This window comes from Ptychodera flava, chromosome 21 (genome assembly GCF_041260155.1).
Source record: "Ptychodera flava strain L36383 chromosome 21, AS_Pfla_20210202, whole genome shotgun sequence".
NCBI lineage: Eukaryota > Metazoa > Hemichordata > Enteropneusta > Ptychoderidae > Ptychodera > Ptychodera flava.
Window position 1 is genome coordinate 9,701,793 of NC_091948.1, and position 23,315 is coordinate 9,725,107.

At 36.8% G+C, this 23,315-nt stretch overlaps 1 protein-coding gene across 3 annotated transcripts; it reads left to right on the plus strand.

Moving 5' to 3' along the window:
• The first annotated feature begins 21 nt into the window (after positions 1 to 21).
• Positions 22 to 18,168, plus strand: LOC139121340 (angiogenic factor with G patch and FHA domains 1-like). 3 transcript variants are annotated; one of them, XM_070686146.1, is made up of 12 exons: positions 22 to 63; positions 191 to 406; positions 960 to 1,302; positions 2,006 to 2,134; positions 2,918 to 3,187; positions 3,698 to 3,824; positions 4,979 to 5,087; positions 12,290 to 12,440; positions 13,019 to 13,178; positions 13,667 to 13,877; positions 14,570 to 14,669; positions 17,186 to 18,168. In XM_070686146.1, exons 3-12 carry the CDS (start codon positions 967 to 969, stop codon positions 17,489 to 17,491), a joined length of 1,899 nt encoding a protein of 632 aa, XP_070542247.1. In that variant the 5' UTR covers positions 22 to 63; positions 191 to 406; positions 960 to 966; the 3' UTR covers positions 17,492 to 18,168. The 3 variants fall into 3 exon arrangements, with proteins under 3 accessions (XP_070542247.1, XP_070542245.1, XP_070542246.1); XM_070686144.1 differs by lacking the exon at positions 3,698 to 3,824 and adding an exon at positions 3,892 to 4,153 and having other exon boundaries at positions 28 to 63; XM_070686145.1 differs by having other exon boundaries at positions 31 to 406.
• The last annotated feature ends 5,147 nt before the right edge of the window (positions 18,169 to 23,315 follow it).

The following is a 23,315-nucleotide window of genomic DNA, read 5'->3' on the forward strand; positions in this document are numbered from 1 at the left end:
CTGTCCAAAAATATCGCCCTCACCGGAAGTAGTATTGATCGGGCATTTGTCTGGTGGTCCCTGGTTCGTGTTCAGCAAAAATATTTCTGCTTGGAAAAGGTTGCAAATTAGCCATTTAACAATTCAATTTCGGTGACTGCTGCAAACATGAGCAATGTTAATTATTTGGTCACTCTTTTGGTCCCTTTAGATTTCGAATGGCAACTGAGAACACCATTTCACGGAACATCACTCTTCACGGTACCCGTCATTACCAAGAGACAGTCGATCGAGAGGGGACCAAGCAGCAGGCTCAGCGGTGCAGGTAGTTTGAAGGCGAAGAAGAGCAAACACTGTTTGTTTACAAACACCATGTCAAGGGTGACGAAGGCAAACCATAAAGAAAACTGATAAACATTTGTAAAAGGTGAGGTTAAACAGAGGTCTCCCACTGGAGCTCTGGGCAAGTTATCCTTTAGCCCCCCCCCCCCCCTCCCCCCCAAAAAAAATCACTTTATCGTGGAGTTTCCTTGGAAGATGCACATCAAAAAAATGTTTTGGAGGGGATTAGGGTTATAACCAATCACCTGGTTTCATTTTGTACATTGTTGCTATATTGTGACAGGTCTTTCTATTGTCAAGAAGTGAAGGCTTGTCTTGGTGCAGAGAGATGAATTTGATTGCTTTATGCTTGCTCCTGCAATGAATATGATGCCACATAACAGTGATTTGACAAGCCCAAAAAAGTGGGAGTGGCCTTCCAGGAAGCACTGGCTCCTACCTTGATGGCTCACCATTTCCCCTCCAAGATAAATTAATGCACCCCTGACTCGAGATCTCTTTGATTGTTACTTTAATGTAAACTGGTGTAGGGCTGAATGTTTGTCAGATAGTCAAAAGTCTGTCTTACACTTTCACTGAAAGACAATTTCATGATGACATACCCAAAACTTAAGGTGATACTTTTTCCTTCTTCTCAGGTTGACAATGGCCCAGCCGGAAGCAGATAAAGACTTATTGGAAACCCTGCAGAGCACAGTCAGCCATCTTGAAAAGGAGCTTGAGACGGCCAAAGCTGAACAAGCAAAGTTGGAAAAGAAGCTAAAGAAAGCTGAGAGAGATCAAGAAATTGCAGACCGATACAATGAAAGTCTGAGAGAAGAAGTCAACTCCCTTAGAAAACAGCTGCATGGCTATAAAAGTAAAAAATATGCAGATTGTGGATGTCAGACGGAGATTGTCTTGCAGAATGATCAAAAGGAGGCGGAGAAAGATGCCGGTACTACAGCAGAAGGGGGACATAATGATTTACAAAATTTACAAGTGAGTGCAGTTCATAGACATAAATATATGAAAACAGCCACCGTATATCACCGTGTGAATGTCATCTAATACCAACCACATTATTGTCCTCATGCGTTAGGATCAAGTTTTACTGGTTGACAGCTGTGTCCAACACGACTTGTGTAATACCATTACCAGTTTCTGATTAACTTCCTGCAGCCCTACCACCTACCATCCCCTATGAAATTTTCTGTGACACCCTACAGTACATTAACTGAAAATCAGTACTCAACAACTGTATTGAGATAAGTGAGTGATATGCAAGTGCAATTTTTAGGAAAACTGTTTCAAGTTTCAAGAGTGTAACAGTTACATCACCTTTCATACACTCTTGTATTAAATACAGCCAATAATTGCAGAATAAATTTGAGGAGCTGAATGGATACATCACCCAATCATATATCTAGGTCACTATATTTCGAAATGAGGTGAAGTTCCTTCAAACTTTGCCTGCAGCAAATTCTCAAGAATAGCAAATACAATGTAAATATTTCCATTGATACTGTAACTGTTCCTGAAGGTCAAAAAAGCATATTGCAATGTAGAGCAGTAATTGTACCCATAGATGCGGGACTTGCGGACTAAAAAACCCATAGTTATCACCTCATGTGAGACCAATGTGAATAACCATCTACTTATTCTTGGATTGTCTGAATCATATTTTTTTCTGTGATTTTCTCAGGAGGAAGGTCAGTCAATAGCAGAGAGTTTGAAATCCACAGCCGAAGCAGCTCTGTCGCAGTCCGGCTTTGTCTTTGATGAGCAGACTGGATTTTACTACGACTACAATACTGGATATTATTATGATTCTGTGAGTAATCATGAACAGTGGTGCCTTGTACCATACTAACTGTAAAAATATGTCTACCCATTCTGTCAGTAACAAAGGACCTCAGTTATTTGTGCTGATAAAAATATAAATCAGTCACAATGTATAGACCAGTCAAGGGTGGAATCTCTTTTAGATAAATTTAAGGCAGGAATTTATTGCTTGTGAATGCCAAGGAAAATGTAATTGGTAGGATTGAGAAGTGTAGTGCAAACAGACAAAATAGATCGTGGAAGGGGAAAAAAAATTTGAGTTTACAGACCTTTTATAATCTACAGATTCTACAGTTAGCTGTTTTCTTACATTGGTAATACTCAAGTTTTGTTGGCCTTGCTTGACATGAACCTCAAGTGTCTATATCATTTCAGAAATGTTGGATGGTGATATGCCAATAGCTGTAAAATATATGAAATAGCTCACCATGCAAAATTTCAAATTGCTGTAATTTAACTCTAATTCTGTCAGACAGTATCTCTTCCCTATCTGCTGAGTCAGAAAAAAATTGTATTGGGCCAAATCTGTATGTATTTTCACCAACTTGACATGGTATATTGCAGCTGGTTTGGTCAATAAAAACAGTATTTACAGTGTCGAGGTATTCAGGGGCATTCAAATATTTAAGTTTTTGTTAAAATGCAACATATGGAAACAATAATGCCTTACTTGTTGTTTTAACCAAATCGATGTGATGGTGACATATGAACTTAAGTATGAGGGTTGAATGAATGATGCTCAGAATTTACAAATTCTCTTCTTTTTTTCCAGAAAAATCAACTGTACTATGATGCCAACACTGGTATTTACTACTACTACAATCAACACACCAAGTCCTATGAGTTTCATGCTCAAGTAGCTATCCCTGAACAAAGTGTTCATCAGCAGAGCATCACAAGCCATGGACAAGAAGCTGCAACAGACAGAAATGGTAAAAGAGACAGAAAAAAAACAAGACGGAAAACTGCAGATAATAAAAAGAAAAAATCTAAACCAATGGGACAGAAGTACGATAGTTCTGAAGACGAAGATGTGATTGAGGTAAATGGCACTTGTTGCTGTCACAGTCAGTGCTTTAGTTCAGGCTGTACTCAGGTAAACTTTACGACAATTGAAATACCCCAGTCATGCTACTTAGGTCCCCCCCTAGAATATCAATGCAGTTATATCAGACGACAGCAGGAATGGTACAGTATTGCCCACTGCATTTACCTGTCTTCTCACCCTAGCAAAACACTGAATGTGGTCGTTCATGTAGTCAATAATATATTTGACTTTCCACAATGTTTTTGCCAAAGTAGCAAACATTACAGCCCACAAAAACTTGTCAGGAAAGAACTAGTTTTGCATGGATGAAATCAAATAAATATAGAGCAACCTCTATGGCTTCTTCTGAGGAGTAGACAAGAGCGAGCATAAAGATAAGTGAAGGGCACTTTGATCATGTCATATACCTTTGGTTTGTCCATGATTTCCAAACATTAGATATACTCCAACATGTGGCTTTCCAATTTACAAAGCCAGGGCTTTCTTTTCTGTTACCTTCAATAGGAAGCTGTCCTTGAACGCCTTGCAACCCAATTAGACAATTTATCAATTGCCAAAACGCCTGTCAAAAGAACACCAAAACCCAGGCTTCAAATCCCAGGCGCAAGCGTGATTGGGAAACCACATATTGGTATGTATGAAAACTTATCTCATGTGAAATTTTTCTTGTTCATTTTTCATTCAATTACGTCGCCAAGATAACTGATGAACCTGACGGAAACAGACGAGGGGCTGATCGACGGAAGGTTGATCAGGAGGTGGAAGTGATTGAAATTGATGATAGTGATGACAGTGACCATGGCAATGCAAACAAAAGGAGCAAAACCGGTTGTAGCGATGCTGATAAGAGTGATGATTCTGAGATGGAAGAGGGGGAGATTTCTGATAGCTCTAGAGATGCGTCAATGCCGGAATCAGAATCGGAGAGTTCTACTAGTGCAGAGGATGAAACTGAAGATGGTATGCTATTGTCTCCTTAAAACTCACCCGTCGCTTGTTTATATTTTGTTAATTAAAGAATAAAATTGCAATGCAGTGGAAAAGAAAATGTATGTGAAACTATTTTCATTGGCAGTGGTAGTTTAAATTCATATCTGCGCAGTGTGTACAGTGTATGAGCTATCAGTTCAGAAGTTGAAGATTGTGACGACATCTGGCATGGCACAGTTTTAGTTCAGTGCACTACTTAGGCTAACTGTTTACTAAGATATGATTTGGACCATCAAGATTTAATACTTGCAATTTGAATTTTGTTGACAATTCAATCAGCCAAGTGATTTTACTTTCACTGCCTTGATTGAGTAGAAGTTTTCTGGCTCTGTTATTTCGCCAGATTTCACCATATTACCGCTGACTTGTTTGTGAGTTGGCCCAAGCATGTGACAGGAAGAAAGAATTAAACTGGCTTGTTCTGATCAGAGGGTTGTAAATAAAATGACAATTTTAATTTCAGTGTAATTTCTACACAAAAGTTGCAAAGCAACAAATCAGTTCCTGGCATTGTTCTCCAGGGCCAAATAACTGAACAATAATCATATACATTCTAGCACATGCTGGATGTATAGTGAGAATGATCAAAAAATCTCTTTCAACATTGCTTTCAACCATAACAGAACTTGATACACAGAACACAACTCTGCAACTCATCTAGCAATCTTTACATAGAATGTTTTGATACAGGAACCAGATCAGTAATTCAGATAAAGAGCATTTGAGTGAAAAAAGAACTGTTGGAAATGCACTGCACCAATTATATGTTGCTCTCTTTTCTATTTTGTTCCTCAGTTACAAAACAACAGTGGCCACCGTGTGTAAGACTGATTGTCACAGAATCAGAGTGTCTCAGACTTGGAACTCTATTTATTGTCACATGTATGGGAGGAACTGTCGGCAGGTAAGTCCGCAAATTGTACACAGTTGTACAAGTCTTTGTATTCGAACGGATCGAATGCCATTTTTTGCTCACGTGTTCACACACGTGGGCATATGTCGCAGCGATGTCTGTCTGTCTGTCTGTCTGTGTGTCTGTCTGTCTGTCTGTCTGTTGGTCCATTTTCTCAAAAACGGCTGAACGTATTTCAGTCAAATTTGGTAGACATCTTCAGAATTCAAATGGCTAGAACTGAAAAGGTTTTGGTGGGCGTGGCTTGCATATTAATGAAGTTATCACAGTTTTAATTTTTCTGATACATGGTAGTCTATGGGAAGCCGGTATCTGTGGTTTGAGGGCGCTATCCCCACGTTACACTCTGGCTAGACGATACTGAAATTAGACTCGGTTTCGGATTCGGTTTCGGATTCTAGAGACTGAAAGAAATTTTATATTTTCAGCCAATTGTTACACTGTGGAATACTGGATTTTCCTTACTTTCCCTGGACCCTTTTTTCAGCTAAAATAATATCTAGTCACACTAAACAAAGTGAAAATAAGTATATAGGGATAACTTAGCAATACAAATTTTTTGACAAAATGTCATGTGATCTCGATGACCTTTGACCTTAAATATGAGTATATGCCCATAACTCAGTAACCACAAGTGCTACACCCTTCATATTTGGTATGATGGGAGACCTTATGACATCACATCCTGTACCTTATTAATTATGTGCATATCTAATTGTGAGCCAGCAAATAGAGCTAGAGGTCTGATTTTTGGTATACAGGTATAACTTAGCAATACAATTTTTTTGACAAAATGTCACGTGACCCCAATGACCTTTGACCTCAAATATACATATATGGCCATAACTAAGTAACCACAAGTGCTACAGCCTTCATGTATGGTATGATGGGACAGCTTATGACGCCACATATTGCACCTCATTAATTATGCACATATCTAATTTTGAGCGCGCCAATAGAGCTAGAGGTCTGATTTTTGGTATATAGGGATAACTTAGCAATACAATTTTTTTGACAAAATGTCACGTGACCTCGGTGACCTTTGACCTCAAATATACATATTTGTCCATAACTCAGTAACCACAAGTGCTACAGCCTTCATGTATGGTATGATGAAACACCTTATGACGCCACATATTGTACCTCATTAATTATGTGCATATCTAATTTTGAGCGAGCCAATAGAGCTAGAGGTCTGATTTTTGGTATATAGGGATAACTTAGCAATACAATTTTTTTGACAAAATGTCACGTGACCTCGGTGACCTTTGACCTCAAATATACATATTTTCCCATAACTCAGTAACCACAAGTGCTACAGCCTTCATGTATGGTATGATGGGACAGCTTATGACGCCACATATTGTACCTCATTAATTATGCGCATATCTCATTCTGAGCGAGCCAATAGAGCTAGAGGTCTGATTTTTGGTATATAGGGATAACTTAGCAATACAATTTTTTTGACAAAATGTCACGTGACCTCGGTGACCTTTGACCTCAAATATACATATTTGTCCATAACTCAGTAACCACAAGTGCTACAGCCTTCATGTATGGTATGATGAAACACCTTATGACGCCTCATATTGTACCTCATTAATTATGCGCATATCTAATTTTGAGCGAGCCAATAGAGCTAGAGGTCTGATTTTTGGTATATAGGGATAACTTAGCAATACAATTTTTTTGACAAAATGTCACGTGACCTCGGTGACCTTTGACCTCAAGTATACATATTTTTCCATAACTCGGTAACCACAAGTGCTACACCCTTCATGTTTGGTATGATGGGACACGTTATGACGCCACATACTGTACCTCAATAATTATGCGCATATCTCATTCTGAGCGAGCCAATAGAGCTGGATGTCTGATTTTGGTATATAGGGATAACTATAGGAGAGAAATTTTTTGACCAAAAATGTCATGTGACCCCGATGACCTTTTACCTAAAATATATGTTTATGTCAATAAATAAGTAACCACAAGTGCTATGTCCTTTGTATTTAGTAGGATGGGAGACCTTATGACAGCACACGCTTTACCTCATTAATTATGTACACATCTAATTCTGGGCAAGCGAATAGAGCTAGAGATCTGATTTTTTGGCATATAGGGATTAATTAGGAATATAATTTTTTTTTTGAAATGTCATGTGACCTTGATGACCTTTGACCTTGATTATACATATATATGCATATTTCAGTAACCACAAGTTCTATACCCTCCAATTTTGATAGGATATTAGACCTTAAGATGTCACATCTTGTACCTCATTTATAATGCGCATATGTATTTCTTGGCTGGCCAATACTGCTAGAGGTCTGATCTTTTTTCCCGATTTAGAACCGTAACTTAGACATGCCTCATGTGTTTCAAATTGGGAACAACGACATAGACCTATGTGCCCATAGATCTCAACATATACACTCCAATGATACTTCTTAATGACCACATTTTCCTGCCCCATCAAGACTAGTACTCCTATTACAAGTGTGGACTTTGTCATTGTAAATGACTTGTTGAGTTAATGGTTGTATCACAGTATTCGATATATCTAATTCTGTATTTTTTCATTTTATATTCTGAATAATTACATTAAACATATTTCACTGTCTCCAGTACATTTCATTTAAGTATTTTCACTTCATGCACTTTATCCCTTTCCACATGTTCAAATATCTGACCAGAGAACAAACACTAAATAGTCCAGGATGGGAGCTACAGTGTCATTGACGCTATTTTTACTTCAGCCAATTCCTAATTTGCATATTAAATGAATTTTCATACTTAGGGTATTCATCTGAATTGACTTGATCAAAATTGATGTAACTTGCTATGTACATTTCAGACACTGTAATACAATATTATTGAAAGTCATTAATCATTTTCTCTTCGGCAAATTCCTAATTTGCATGTTTAATGAACTTTCCTAATTAGAGATATATATCTGAATTGACTTGACCAAAGTTGACAAAACTTGCTACATATATTGCAGATACCATGATACAACATTATTGACAATCATTAAGCATTTTTACTTAAGTCAATTCCTAATTTACATATTTAATGAACTTTGCTTATTAGGGATATATACTGGGATTTACTTGATCAAAGTTGGCAAAACATGACAACATATTGATGATTATACCTGGTTAAAACAATATCGAAAGTCATTTCACATTTTCATGTCAGCTAATTTACAATTTGCATATCTAATGAGCTTTCACAGCTCGGCATATATGGCTTGAAGGACTTGGCCAATGGTAATTACACTTGCTATATAAATGACAGCAGTCAAAGAACTTTAATATTTTTATTTCAGCTAATTACATATTTGTATACTTCATGACCTTTGAGAATTAATCAGCGGTGATTATTGTTCATTATGTTGATCATAATACTTTCAATGAAGTTGCAAACATGTGGCAAAGGTTCAAATTTACACATAACTGTATGAAACACGTGAGCATTTTCAGTTCATATCTGGTCACTTTGAAGCTTTTATGGGAACAGCAAGCAATGCATCCTAATTCAGTGAACTTGAATAGGTTAGCCATCCTTGAAAATGCCTATGTGTTCTTTTACAAATTTATGAAGTAAGAATGTAGCATTAACAGTTCTTGCAAGTGTGATTTACACGACCCAAGACAAAATCACAGCAGCCAAGCTTTTCCTTGGAATAAAGACCGCTTTAGGCACATTTGTGAGTAAACAATAAAATGACTGTTTTGGTCAGAAAGTGTACATGTATTCTGCAATAGGAGGCAACTTGGAAGTTTTAGCCCATCCTTGGTTTCCTGTGTTTGGAGTATTGACTTTTGTATTTTGAAATGGATGATCCTTAAACATTTTACTATTAAAGGCGGAGCCTCCCTTTAAAAGGCCGCCAACCTATGGCGGCGTTCACTGTGTAAGTGGACACCAAACAGGCAACATGAGGGCACACGCTCCAGAAAATGCCACTTTTTTGCTCACGTGTTTACACACGTGGGCATATGTCGCAGCGATGTCTGTCTGTCTGTCTGTCTGTCTGTCTGTCTGTGTGTCTGTCTGTCTGTTAATCCGATATCTCAAAAACGGCTTATCAGATTAGAATCAAATCTGGTGAATAGATTCAGTTAGCAAATGGCAAGAACTGATTAGTTTTTGGCGGGCACGGCTTGCATCCTTTTTGCACATTTGCATAATTAATGATTTTAGAAAAAAGGGATATACATTAAAAACAAGTCATCGTTGATGACACAGTCCCCACTTGTTAATGGGTGCTTTGATTACAGGTCTTCAGAGAGGATAGAGTCCTCTTCATTAGGTCTGTGATAAAAATACTTTTGAATAAATTCGCTTGATACATGTCTGAGTTGTAGTTCAGGACATGAAAAAATCGTAATAAAATGGCCACATGTTGGCCATATTAGATCGAATCACAAAAGAAATCAATATGCATATGTATGACATAGGTCAATGTCCTTGTACCAACTTTGATTAAAATCGGTTAAAATATGCCTGAGTTACTGCTTTGTACATGAAAAAATCATAACAAAATGGCCTCACAGCAGCCATATTGGATCGTACCACAAAACAAATTAACATGCATATGTATGACATTGGTCAATCTCTTTGTACCAACTTTGAATAAATTTGCTTGATACATGTCTTGAGTTAATTATGTTTCTGGACATGAAAAAACATAATAAAATGGCCACACGGCGGCCATATTGGATCGTATCACAAAACAAGTCAATATGCATATGTATGACATAGGTCGATGTCCTTGTACCAAGTTCGAATAAAATTGGTTGAAATATGCCTGAGTTATGGCTCTGTACATGAAAAAATCGTAACAAAATGGTCGCATGGCGGCCATATTGGATCGTATCACAAAACAAATTGATGTGCATAGCTATGACATTGGTCAATGTCCTTGTACCAACTTTAAATAAAATCTGTAGAAACATGCCTGAGTAATGGCTCTGTACATGAAAAAATCGTAATAAAATGGCCGCCTGGCGGCCATATTGGATCGTATCACAAAACAAATTGACGTGCATTTGTATGACATAGGTCAATGTCCTTGTACCAATTTTGAATAAAATCAGTTGAAACATGTCTGAGTTATGGCTCTGTACATGAAAAAATCGTAACAAAATGGCCGCACGGCGGCCATATTGGATCGTATCACAAAAAGAATTGACAAACATATGTATGACATTGGTCAATGTCCTTGTACCAACTTTGAATAAAATCAGTTGAAACATGCCTGAATTATGGCTCTGTACATGAAAAAATCGTAATAAAATGGCCGCCTGGCAGCCATATTGGATCGTATCACAAAAAAAATCGATGTGCATCTGTATGACATATGAAGTAATCCTTGTACCAAGTTTGAATGAAATCGCTGCAGGCATCTCTGAGATATCTGCGTGAACGGACGGACGCACGCACGCACACACGCACGGACATGACCAAACCTATAAGTCCCCCCGGACGGTGTCCGTGGGGACTAACAACTACACACAATTTGATGAGATTTGCTACAAATGTTGATCACACCAAGATATATCATCAGTGGGAACCATTAAGGGATGACATGAAAGATAGTTGCTAATTTGCATATTAAATGAATTTTCCTAATTAGGGATATATGTCTGATTTGACTTGATCAAAATCGACTAAACTTGGTATGTATATTAAAGATACTATTATTTAACATTAATGAAAGTCATTAAGCGTTTTAACAGCAGCCAATACCTGATTTACATATTTAATGAACTTTGCTAATTAGGGATATATATTTAAATTGACTGGACCAAAGTTGATGAATCTTTCTACATGTATTGAAGCTACTATGATACAACATTTTTTGAAAGTCATTAAGCATTTTTCCTTCAACCAATTCCAAATTTGCATATTTAATAAACTTTCCCAATTAGGGATATATATCTGAATTAAATTGATTGTAGTTGTTGAAACTTGCTATATACATCAAAGATACTGTGATATAACATTATTGAAAATCAAAAGACATATTTTTACTTCAGCCAATTCCTAATTTGCATATTAAATGAATTTTCATAATTTGGGATATTTATCTGAATTGACTTGATCAAAATTGATGAAACTTGCTATGTACATTAAAGACACTCTAATACAATATTATTGAAAGTCATTAAGCATTTTCTCTTCAGCCAATTCCTAATTTGCATATTTAATGAACTTTCCTAATTAGGGATATATATCTGAATCGACTTGACCAAAGTTGACAAAACTTGGTACTTTTATTGCATATACCATGATACAACATTATTGAAAATCATTAAGCATTCTTACTTAAGCCAATTTCTAATTTACATATTTAATGAACTTTGCTTATTAGGGATATATACCGGGATTTACTTGATCAAAGTTGGCAAAACATGCTTTGTACATTGATGATTACACCAGGTACTAAGTCAAAACAATATCGAAAGTCATTTCACATTTTCATGTCAGCTAATTTATAATTTGCATATCTAATGAGCTTTCACAGCTCGGCATGTATGGCTTGAAGGACTTGGCCAACGGTAATTACACTTGCTAGATAAAGTGGTGATACAATAAGAGCAGTCAAAGAACTTTAATATTTTTATTTCAGCTAATAACATATTTGTATACTTCATGACCTTTTAGAATTAATCGGCGGTGATTATTGTTCATTATGTTGATCATGATAATTTCAATGAAGTTGCAAACATGTGGCAAAGGTTAAAATTTACAGATAACTTCAATATAAAAAAACACGTGAGCATTTTCAGTTCATATCTGGTTAGTTCTTTCTGACCGCAAAAACGCTGACAGACTGCCAAGCGGTCAGCACGAAGCTGCTGCCGATCGAACCCTGTGGTTATATTCAAATTCTAACGTGACTGGAAGACGTTTTTTAAGGAAATTCGAGTGTGGTGCTGGGGAATAAATGACCCCGTCAATCAAACAGTTATATAAGCTCTATTTGCAGGATTAGCAAAAGGTGACAAAAGATTGAAATCATTTTGTGTAATAAATGTAATAGAAATCAAACATCGTACTGGCCATGTGTTTGACTGGGAGGAGAACTCCACTAATGCGAGAACCTGGGATTGAAAAGTGCGGCTTTAAACCAGAAAATTAACAATACTTTGTTACCAATGCTCCTGTAATTCGTTTGGATCCAGGGAAGAGACTAATCCAGTCTGTATAGCTGAAGAGGCAGTGAGTAAAAAGCATGCAGAGATTGGTTACAATGAAGGAGAGAGACAGTACTGGATAAAAGACACTGGAAGTCAGAATGGAACCATGTTGAATGGCAATCAACTTATATCAAAGGTAAGGTTTTACCATTCTGATAGTGATTGTTGTGTCATGCTACACATTTTCCAGTACGGGCATTGAACTGACTCATATGAAATGTGTTTTGAAGTACTTGACTTATAAATTAAACAAAGATTCCTCAGTGTCTTCTGTTGAATTGGCTGTTGGCAACTATTTGCCAAAGTTGATGCTAATTCACCATCCCAGTTATTGTACTGAAACTTTCTTGAGTAGAAATGCGGCATTTGTCAGTGAAATCTCACGGAAAACCCTTTAAAGGGTGTTTTGACTTTCTATAGCTCTTGTGAACTGCTCTGATCAATTTGTCATCCTTAATGATGTTGCTTTGTAAATTCTTCTGATTGACTGATCAAGAAGGCTGACCTACAACCTTGCACTTAAAAACTGTTTACTTGAACCCACTACATATTTAATGATGACTTAAAAAATAAAAGTAAACCTTCCTCAGAATGACTGGGGAAGAATGAATGACTCTTGGTGTCACCCCCAGCATGTCATTGTGTCACTAACCACACAACAAATGTCAAGTAACCGGTAATTTCAATGATACCGGTATTTTTTCCTGTTTGCAGGCAAGAGAAGAGAGTGAATGCAGTGCCCTGTCTCATGGAGACACTGTGACCATGGGAACCACGGTACTCAGAGTACATATCCATCCTGGTGACGAAACCTGTGATGATTGTGAACCGGGACAAGTCCAGGCAGTGCTGCAGAAACACACTCCTCAAACCGGTGAGTTGAAAGAGGGAAAAATCAGAACCTGATTTCAGATGTAAATGTTAATTAACACAATTAATTCATGTTTAGAATGAAGCAACATGTAACTGAGATTGAAATAGCATAGAACAAATGTGTCATCGAAAATGGTTGTATCACCCTACTTTAGGGTGACAACAGGGCTAAATCACAGTGAGAAGATGCCTGAAGGGAATTACAAGTTTTGTTGGTAATACATCTTCTTTGCCCATTGTAATTGAAGCATTCTGTTCAATTACAGAGTGAATCCTTCACACTTATTGAGCTAGTGAGCACTGTTGTCATTCTTGCTTGCCACAGTATCTGAAAATATTGTCGGAATTTATGGATATGTTGAATTTCATGCATGCATGCCGATGACATCATTTACAATCAACATTATATAGCTAATGAGAGATCTAGAACAAAATGAAATGAAGTGATATGTCAATATGAAGTGCATTGACATGCGTTTCCGTATACAGTCACCATTCTTTCCAAGGAGGAAAGAGAAAAACTGCGGAAGAAGCAGCTGAAACAGATCAAGAAGAGATACATGTTAGCCGGTGCTGATTATGAAGATAACAAAGAGGTTATTCAGAACCCACACTATGCAGACAGAGCAGAACAGAGGAGGAAAACCGTCGGTAGTGACAACCCACACCAGAAAGATGACCTACCAGCATCTGTTAATGTGTAAGTTTTAGATCTAATAGCTTCTCATGAGAAAATGCTACGATGGTGATATAGACGTGCCGTAATGTTACAGGTTACTGCAGTACCCTTGGGAACACTGCAATGGATGATTGCTGGAAAAGAGATCCACGTTTCAGGGAAAGGAGAATAGCTATTTAGATCTGTCATGATAAATTGAAGTATTATTTAAGTGTTTAAAGGAGGTAATGATTAATTAGCCAGCCACAGTTCAAGGTGTCTTTGTATAAATGAGCATAAGTTTTCAGTCCCAAACCAGTTTTTCACACCAGGTGGTTACTCTTATCAGAATGTAGATGTTTAACATACTTGTGAAGCAGCTCTATGAATCTAAATTTGAAATATGCAGGGGTGAGGCTAAGATCAAACGAAGCTAGCAAAATTGCAATAGTTTGGAGTTGAATCAACGAGGGGGTAGAGTAATGATGAATGGGTGAGAGGAAATGTTCCTTATGAGAGTGAGTAGCTCAATACTTTGCCTGCTATTGGCTCCAGTCTGTACCCTTGAATATATGCATATACACAACAGAAACTTGCCACATTATACCAGCACATGTATCATATATCTGAACCACATGGTAAGTGAAAGCAGTATTCACCGAAATATTGTGTTTTCACTGGGTTCACATACCGTTACTTACTTATACTCACTGAATTTCTTTGCACACCGACAGAGCCATTGCTGACAGTAATGTTGGTCACAAGATGTTAAAGAAGATGGGATGGAAGGAAGGTCAGCTGCTTGGCAAACATGAGCAGGGACTGGACCAACCAGTAAGTCTGAGACTCTGTGTTTATGATGGGATGATATTCAGGTTTTTTCCATCATTGTACACACAGTGCAGCCCTCTTGCGTTCCTGTCCATTGCAATGATCAGCTAGGGCATGAACAAGAATGCGATTGTCTTTATCCGACGGTGGGGTTAGATCAGCAGGAGTCAAATTAGGTCTATTTTGTATAGTGTAGTGGCACCATTGTGGAAATTCTTTGCTGTGGATAGAAAACTCTAAGAAAAACTGCAAACTTGGAATTTCACCAGTTGTAGTGATCATGTCTACACACTACGTTTTGTTCAGTTTGAGGTTTGTGCTATAGCTAGTAACCCTTACATACCTGGCAAGAATGGGGATACTTGCATTTCTATGCATCCAACTTCTCACAGTTGACCACAACTGCACCATAAAAAACAGTAATATCAATAGAATAAGCCTGCAAATGTTACCGTGTATGCAAGTTGTTTTCCTAAGGTGAGGTGGAAATTTCTCAATGTATGTAAATTTTGTAATTATGGGTTGGGGGGGTGCAGAAATATTACTATTGTTCTTCAATTATATACTTTTGTTTGCTTACAATAGGGATTTTAGGTCACGTGACATTTGTGTTGAACGTACGCGTTCGATGCAGGTCTAGTCCGAACTTTCGTGTTAATTCTTAAATAGACCAAATAATCAGAGAAAATGAAACTGTTGTGTTGAAGATTATTATTTTAACTTCATTTTGGGAAATTTTCACTTTTGTACTACGATAAATGGCAAAACAGCACGACTACAAACTCACGCGTACCGGCGATTTTGGCGTCCATTAGGAGCGTTGTGCCGTGACCTCAAATGTCCCGCGAAGGAGATCGAACATATACCTCTTTGATAGGCTCTCCGCATGACTTATTCTGATCGCATCACTATTTTTAAGGGTTGGTACGAAAGTAGAGATCATGGGCTTCATTTTAAGGGGGCGAACGTTAAAATCGGCCGAGAAAAACTCAATCTGTGATCAAACTTTGTGTTTCGTTTGTGTTTTTTTGAAAGAAAATCTTGATTTCCTTAAACGTTCGGCCCCAAAATTAATTTTATGATAAATATCAATTGTAATTATGCAATAATTACGAGTCTGACGATGCGAAAAATGATGCTTAAGGCCCTTTTTAGCGAGTATGGTTTCACCCGAACTTTACATCCGGGCACTCCCCGGAATAACATACAAGTAATCGGCGCTTCGCCGCATGTTCTGTGTCAGGAGGTCTAAGCTGAGTTCCGACGTTCATGATTTTGCAGCTTGATTTGTCTGATTTCTTATCTAACGCAAGGATCTAGAGAAATATACTTTACCCTTTCAAACGTTATCTTGTTCGAAGTAGTTTGACTTCCGGGTGATATTTTTCGATAGACACTGAGAAGTTGTCAAGCCAGCATGCAGCACTGCACTGCAGTGTACAACTGTAGGCATACGCACGTGCACCACACTTTGCCGATACTATACTGAAATTTTAGTTTCGATCTTTAGTTCCCGAGAAGGGGACTATTTTGGTTTTCTCTGAAGAACAAGGCCATAGATCATTAATTTGTTCTTTCTCATTTATGGTGTCCCTGACTTTGGAAAAGTTGTATTTATACTGGTTTGTATTTCGGACCGCTGACTTCGATATGTTCGGGGGTCTATGTTATTTCGGGGGCAGCTTAACTTTACATCCAGTTAAATGCAGTTGTTCATTCTATAAATGCGTGTTGCTGTTTTACGGCATTGACAAAGGGTTGAGAACGAAGTTTTTTTGACTTTTTGGAAAAGTTCTTGTAATTGTTTTAACTTAAAATCTACATTAATCAGACATATTTCATAATCATTTAATAACAGTTGTAATCACACAAAAAAAATTAAAAAAAATTTTGAAGTTCAAATTAAAAAAAAACCTAAAAGAATTTTTTGTTAAATTCAAATCAAGTTCTAAAATGTCACAGGTATCATTTGATTTTTTACAGGTATTGTTTATTTGTTTACCTAGTAAACAGCATTCTAAATAACCTTTTTCATTTATAAAAATTAAAAACCATTGAACATTTCGTCAGCAATATCCACAAAAAATTTCATCAATTTTCAATAAGAAATGCTTGAGTTATTGCAAAAAGCACAAGAAATTGCAATTCTAGTTTTCTCAAACGATGTTCAAAATGGGGTCACCTGGTGGTTATGATAACTACAGGTGTCTACCATGGCATAATTTCTAAATGGGAAGAAGTTTTTTATCAAATTCAACAGGACATATCTCTGCATGTACTGAACCGATTTTCATCAAACAAAATGCAATCAATTGGTCTTGAAGAGAGCTTTCTTTTGATATATAATTTATTATTATTGTAGCTGTCTATCAATTTCATGTAAAATCCCTACTTACAATTGCCGACACACTGTGTCACGATCTTACAAAGACATGATATGTTGTGGTCCACTATATCAAAAACAGTGTTACATCGTTTTACATCACTGCACCAGATATTTTTCATGGTCCTTCTTTCAGATTCAAGTTGTCGTGAGAGACAAAAATGCTGGATTGGGAAGTGGTACACAGAGATCCATGGATGAAGTGCAATACAGTAGGAAAACTACACAACACTGGAACAAAGCCAGGGACAGATTCCAAGAGATTGGAACATCCAGCACAAAACAACCTCAGCAGAGAGTAAAACCTCAACGACATCAGTGGATAAAAGGTGGAGTTGAAGTACTCGGAGAAAATGAATCAAACGATAGTGAACAGACCAAAAAGGAACGAGTCACAAATACCACAGCTGCTGTAAAAGAGGAAAAAATATTTGACATATGAACATGCCAAATGAGGTTATTGCATAGTGTTTTGTTCAAAGACTTAGACACCAACACAATCTTACATGGATGCATTTGATTGACAGACTGCTTGAAAATCAGTGTCTCTAAACTGAGTACTGCCAACCTTGTAAAAAAAACGGTTTTGTTTAAAAATGTGTCTTCAGCACCGTGATGGAAAACTTATTTAGTCATACTTTGAACTATTTGTTTTTAGCAGATTGGCCATACTTCATATTTGCACAGCCAAGTTTTTTTTTATCATCTTTGTTCTCTTCAACTTCAAGCCTGTTTGACACAGCTTTGCCTTTCAAGATATTTTTCACTCTAATTTTGCCATCAAAAGTTACTCTGTTGATGGTGTCAGTGAGAGTAACCATGCTCTGTTGATGCTTGGAAAGTTGTTTAGGTTTCTTGGTTTGCAGTTTCCACTATTTCATAGGGCTGGTAACCTTAGTAACCAATGTGTACATCATGCAAACCGTTCTAATGTCAAAATTCAGCAATTTTTCTCCCTTTTCAAGCATTTTCAACTAGTGCCACTTTCTTGCTCTATGATATGCAAATACAAAGTGTTCCCAAGACAGGAATATTTCTGTATAATTTCAACTGCCAATAAAAAATGTAGATATCATTTTCTCTTGTTGGTATAAAGAAATAAAACATGTCATCAACATCTATCAGGATATCAAGTCTTTACTTATTGAAATTTGATCAAGTCTATTCAGATATATTTCTAATCAGCAAAGTTCATTAAATATGCAAATTAGTAATTAGTTTAAATGCGAAATAACTTTCATGAATGTTAACTTTCATGAATGTTATATCCCAGTATCTTCGATATACATAGCAAGTGTCTTCAACCGTGATGGTCAATCCATATACATATCCCTAATTAGGAAAGTTCATTATATATATGCAAATTAGTAATTAGCTGAAGTTACAGTGGCAAGCGATGCAGATTTGACTGGATATTGATAGTGTTGTAGTCTACATTACCTAAATTATTCCTAAATGGATTCCACTTGTGTCAAATATTGCTTTACTAGCGGCTGGTTCTCAAAGACAAAAATAATAAACATAACACAAACTCTTTTCACACAGAACAACCAGTTTCCCATTTAATTACCCACAGGCTTGTCTTATCAGTTACAGCTGTTTACAAGTCAGTGAAATCTTAGAACACATTGGACATTACAAAGCCTCAGACAGATACAGCTGCATTTTTCCCCTTTAGTACACAAGTTGTGTATTGGCAAGTTTTACTTAGGGCAATTGACTGGTATTTTTTACACCACAGTTTTTGATTTGATGTTATCTGCATGTCGAACTTTTTATTTTACATTTCATTATTATTAGTAGTAGCAGTAGTAGTAGTATGTATTGACTTTATTTTGACTCATTCTGTGTACAACAGCTCTTATGCGGCAGTACTATTGGTAATCGGCTACGTTCATTCAACTTTGACCCAATGCACAGTACGTCACCTATGATGGGTGAGAAAGCCCTCGTTTAGGTGCTGCAGTCAAGTAATATATTCTGGTTGTTTTGCCACCGTACTTCTGTAGTTTTCTTTATTCACATTTTATACCCAGCGTGCCATGTTTGTGAGGCTGTATCTGTCTGGGGATTTGTAATTTCCAATGCGTTCTATTTGTATCAGGCAAGTTTGTTCTGGGCAGGTTGGAAAAGGTGCAAGTCAATGGTACACATATACAACTACCTTGGTTTTCTGTGATTCAGTTCTGGTTTATGGTATAGGGCACACAGTAATTTAGCATGGAAAGGTTCTAAGGTTTTCTTTGGAGTAACGAAAGCAATTGTGCCTTTTGGTAATAGTGATGTTAACCTGGCATTCAAAATCTTTTGACATGAAAATCCTTCCAATGTTTGATCTTAATGTATGGTAGTGAAATCCGGGGATTAAATTAAAATTGTGCAACCAAAAATTTGTCATTTTGTTGCTACTCTTGCTGTTAGGGGTGAACAAGATTGTTTTTTCTGTTCAAACCTATGGGCTTGTTAGAATTGTTAAATTATTGGATTCTGTGTCTTTCAATGCCAACATATCATTTAGCCTACAAATGTTATGTGTCAATATGATGAAGCAGAAAAGGGTAAATGATGTTGTTTCCTCTGGGATGGGCAAAGCATGGTTTCATCAGGGGTTTAAGAGTGATGTAAACTCAATTCACTTATTCAAGCAGTGTTGACTGGATATTAACATTCAAAATTGGCATCTTAATTTACTGGATTGACAAGTCATTGACAATGACAGAGTCCCCACTTGTATCTGGGAATTTGTCACTGGAAGTGACTAAATTGAAGTCCTAAATTGAAGTCGATATCATGCGCATGAAAAACAAAATGTTGGTACCAAGGCCTGTCTGTGACTGATGCCCATATTGGATTGTATTGTAAACAATATACAATAAAGAACTAATAGAATTGTATTGTTTTCATATTTATCAATAATGAAGTGTTTATTTTGTTTGTTTACAAACACAGTCAATAAATATTTAATGAATTTTATACTACAATCCCCCCATGAAATAAAGCATAACCCGCCTTTGCTATGAAGGAAGGGTAGGCACAAGTGTGTCCACCACTCTCTCTAAATACTCACCCTTTCTAGTAATTCATAGGGAGTATGACTGCATTGACTGCATATTACACCCATCCTGTGAGAGATTTGCTTGGTTTTGGAAACAGAGGTCCCAAATTCACTATAAACTTAACTTCTTCCAGGTCATTACTGTTGGAAAGCCTTTCATTGAACTTTTAGTAGTTATATGGGCATCACCATCATTAAATATCACCCTGGATGAATGAGACACTCCAGACAATTTACATTTTTAGCAAAAGTTTTAAAATTTGTATAACTAAACATGATCAATAAATAGCAGAGGTTTGGTCAAAATCAGTGAGTGGATTTAGCAATGATATATTGCTTAATTATAGAAATTCATTAAATATGCAAATGAGATTACAATCATTTTGTCCCACTAATCAAATCAGCACAAGTTGGCCTAAGTATGATCAAAATACTTCAGAGGTCTGATAAAATTCAGTGTCTTGAATTTTGATGTATGGCCTAATGCACAATAATTTGTGAAATATGCAAACGAGCTTATAACCTGCAAGCCATGCTCGCAAAACTTTTAGCTTGGAAAGACGATAAGGACTGTTTGAGAGCCTGCACAGTTACATCAAATTTGATTCAGCAATTCTTGAGATATAGACTTTCGAACAAATTTGATAATTATGCAAATGACCGTTTATTATGCACACCACACCCACCAAAATCAAATGAGATTTAGATTTTCCTATGATTGTGCTTTAATTCTGACCGGTCATGAGTGGAACAAAGTCCGCCTTCACGACAGATGGACAGACAAACACTTACACACACACACACACACACACACACACAGTTGGATGGACATTGTGGCGACACGACATCGTTTGGGCCAAGGGTCCAAGATGTCCAAAATTTCAATTATGCAAATGCAACAGAAACTCAGAAGTGTCATTGCAATCTAACATGGAAATTTTAATAACTGCTGCTGAATCAAAATAATATCGGACTATACTGTGTGAAATACATAATTTTTATTGAGAAGATTCAAAACTTTGGTTGCGAGCAGAATGAGGGTTTCAAAGGCCAAAGTCAATACCCTTGAAATTCCCAAAATTTTTATCAAAATAACAAAAAAATGTACATTTTGCTTATTTACAAATTAAGGAAATGTTTCGGCACTGCAAAAAAGGTACATGTACTTTTTAGTAGTTTCATAATTATTTTTTAACATTTATCTGTTTTTCCTGTTTTTTTTTTTTGCTTTTATTTTTTTTACTATTTGTTGATTGTAATGCTGAGTGGCATATTCATTTGAGATTTTTTCAGTTCTTTTACTATTTTTATTAGGTTGTATTTTGCTGTTTTTTTCCTAGATGTTTTTAAAGTTTTTTCAAACTACAGTAGTTTGCTTTGACACAGTGGCATTACGCGAACTAGACATATTGTCTAAATCGAGGTGTTGCCAATACTGTCAGGTGCAATTATCAGCTACATGGTCATACTAGTCAATCACAAAGAAATCAACTCTGCCGGAGTTGAAACATTGTCTTGCAGGAGGTCAGATGTAGTCAAAACAGCTACACCTGAAAGCAAGTAATCTGACTTGGACAGTGCTTGGACATATGTGGTGGTATTGTCTTGACTATGCCTGACTTCCTGTAATAGACAATGTTTCAACTTTTTCAGAGTTGACATTTTTATGATCGACTCATGTTACCGCTTCGCTGTTAATTGCACCTGACAGTGTTGGCAACGCCTCGATTTAGACAATGTGTCTAGTACGTCCAATGCCAATGTGTCAACACAAACCAGTAACACGTATGGAAATACACGTATTTCTGTGCACATTTGCACACTTGTACGCACGCTTTTGTTTGTACCACACAGTCCATTTGAATTCTGGGTTTAACTATTTGTGAAATGTGTCAGCTTAGGTCAAAAAAAATTGTTTCTGGTCCTTGACATTCAGCAAAAGTGATGCTGCGACACGGTTTTCTTTTTTTTTCATTTTCCTTTTCTCTTTTCCTTTTTCTTTATTCCAAACAATGCTGGTTTGGCACTATTGATGCAGCATTTTTGGACATGCAAATAGAGATTCCAAGAATAGTTGTACTGATAAGTATGTAACCTCCGTCCCCTCCAAAAAAAGCCATGACATGCAGGTTCTGAAATGACTAGTGGTGACCAGAAACAATCTAGTTTTTCTCTTACAATTTACAAGTAAACCGTGGTGGTCCAGAACCATCGCTTTATTTCAAAACATTTTGCGCATAAAACAACATACTCAGACTAAACAAATCAGTGTTTTGCAATGATAGTCTCTATGTTTACACTATTCTGCTTAGGAGGTGCAAATGTACTAGCATGTACAAATGTTGAACACTACTAGCAAAAAGCTTAACACTTTGCCTTATATAAGACATCAGGCATGGACCACTGTCATTTTGTTGCTCCATATTATCCCCTTGCCCTTGTGGGACTACAGTAAGCACAGACACAGAGATAGTTTGTAGGCCATGATCTCAGAGTGCCATGCTTAAATGTAGGTCTGCCTGCGAAAGGATTTACAAAACTACATTTGAATAATCAAAATGGATGACAATGTGACCTGCCAATTCACCTGGTTAGTATGGATATCTTTTCTAGGACTGCACAGGATGTTTTAGTGTGGCATTTGTTACCAACTTCATCTGTTTTCCAATCGGTATAAATCACCACAGAAAAATTTTGCAATCTAAGAGTATTTATTATAAGACTTCTCAAACATTGACAAGTGGCATAGATTTTGATTTTGTCACTTTCAAATCATCTTCCTCACCGAGCATGTCTTCATCTAGAAGCCAAACACAGCCATGGAACACAATGCTGCCTATACATATCTAATTCCTTCAAATACGAATTAACAATAAATTCGAACACTAAACGTACTGAACAAAAACAATATTTCATCTCAATTTTCACGTTAAAAGCTGCAAATCATATGAAAATCTAGTACTACAGCAAAGATTGTTTCATAACTGACAAAAACGACCAGTATCTTATCCTTTCATTTTCTAAAGAAGGTACACCTTCTCAATATGAGTTAATCTTGAACAGTATACAATTGCAAAAACCTTCTACTTTAATTTTACATAGTGCAATGTTCAGCTCTCTATTGGTTGATTCTGTATTCTGTATGAAAGAAATATTGTGATTAAAAGATCCATGTGCCCTGTAAAGGAACTTCAGGACTTCAGCCGATATA

Coding starts and splice junctions, on each gene's coding strand:
- LOC139121340 (XM_070686144.1), top strand. CDS start 967: ATGGCCCAGCCGGAAGCAGATAAAGACTTATTGGAAACCCTGCAGAGC. Junction 5,088..12,289: donor ATGGGAGGAACTGTCGGCAG/GTAAGTCCGCAA, acceptor GTTTGGATCCAG/GGAAGAGACTAATCCAGTCT. Junction 14,670..17,185: donor AGCAGGGACTGGACCAACCA/GTAAGTCTGAGA, acceptor TCCTTCTTTCAG/ATTCAAGTTGTCGTGAGAGA.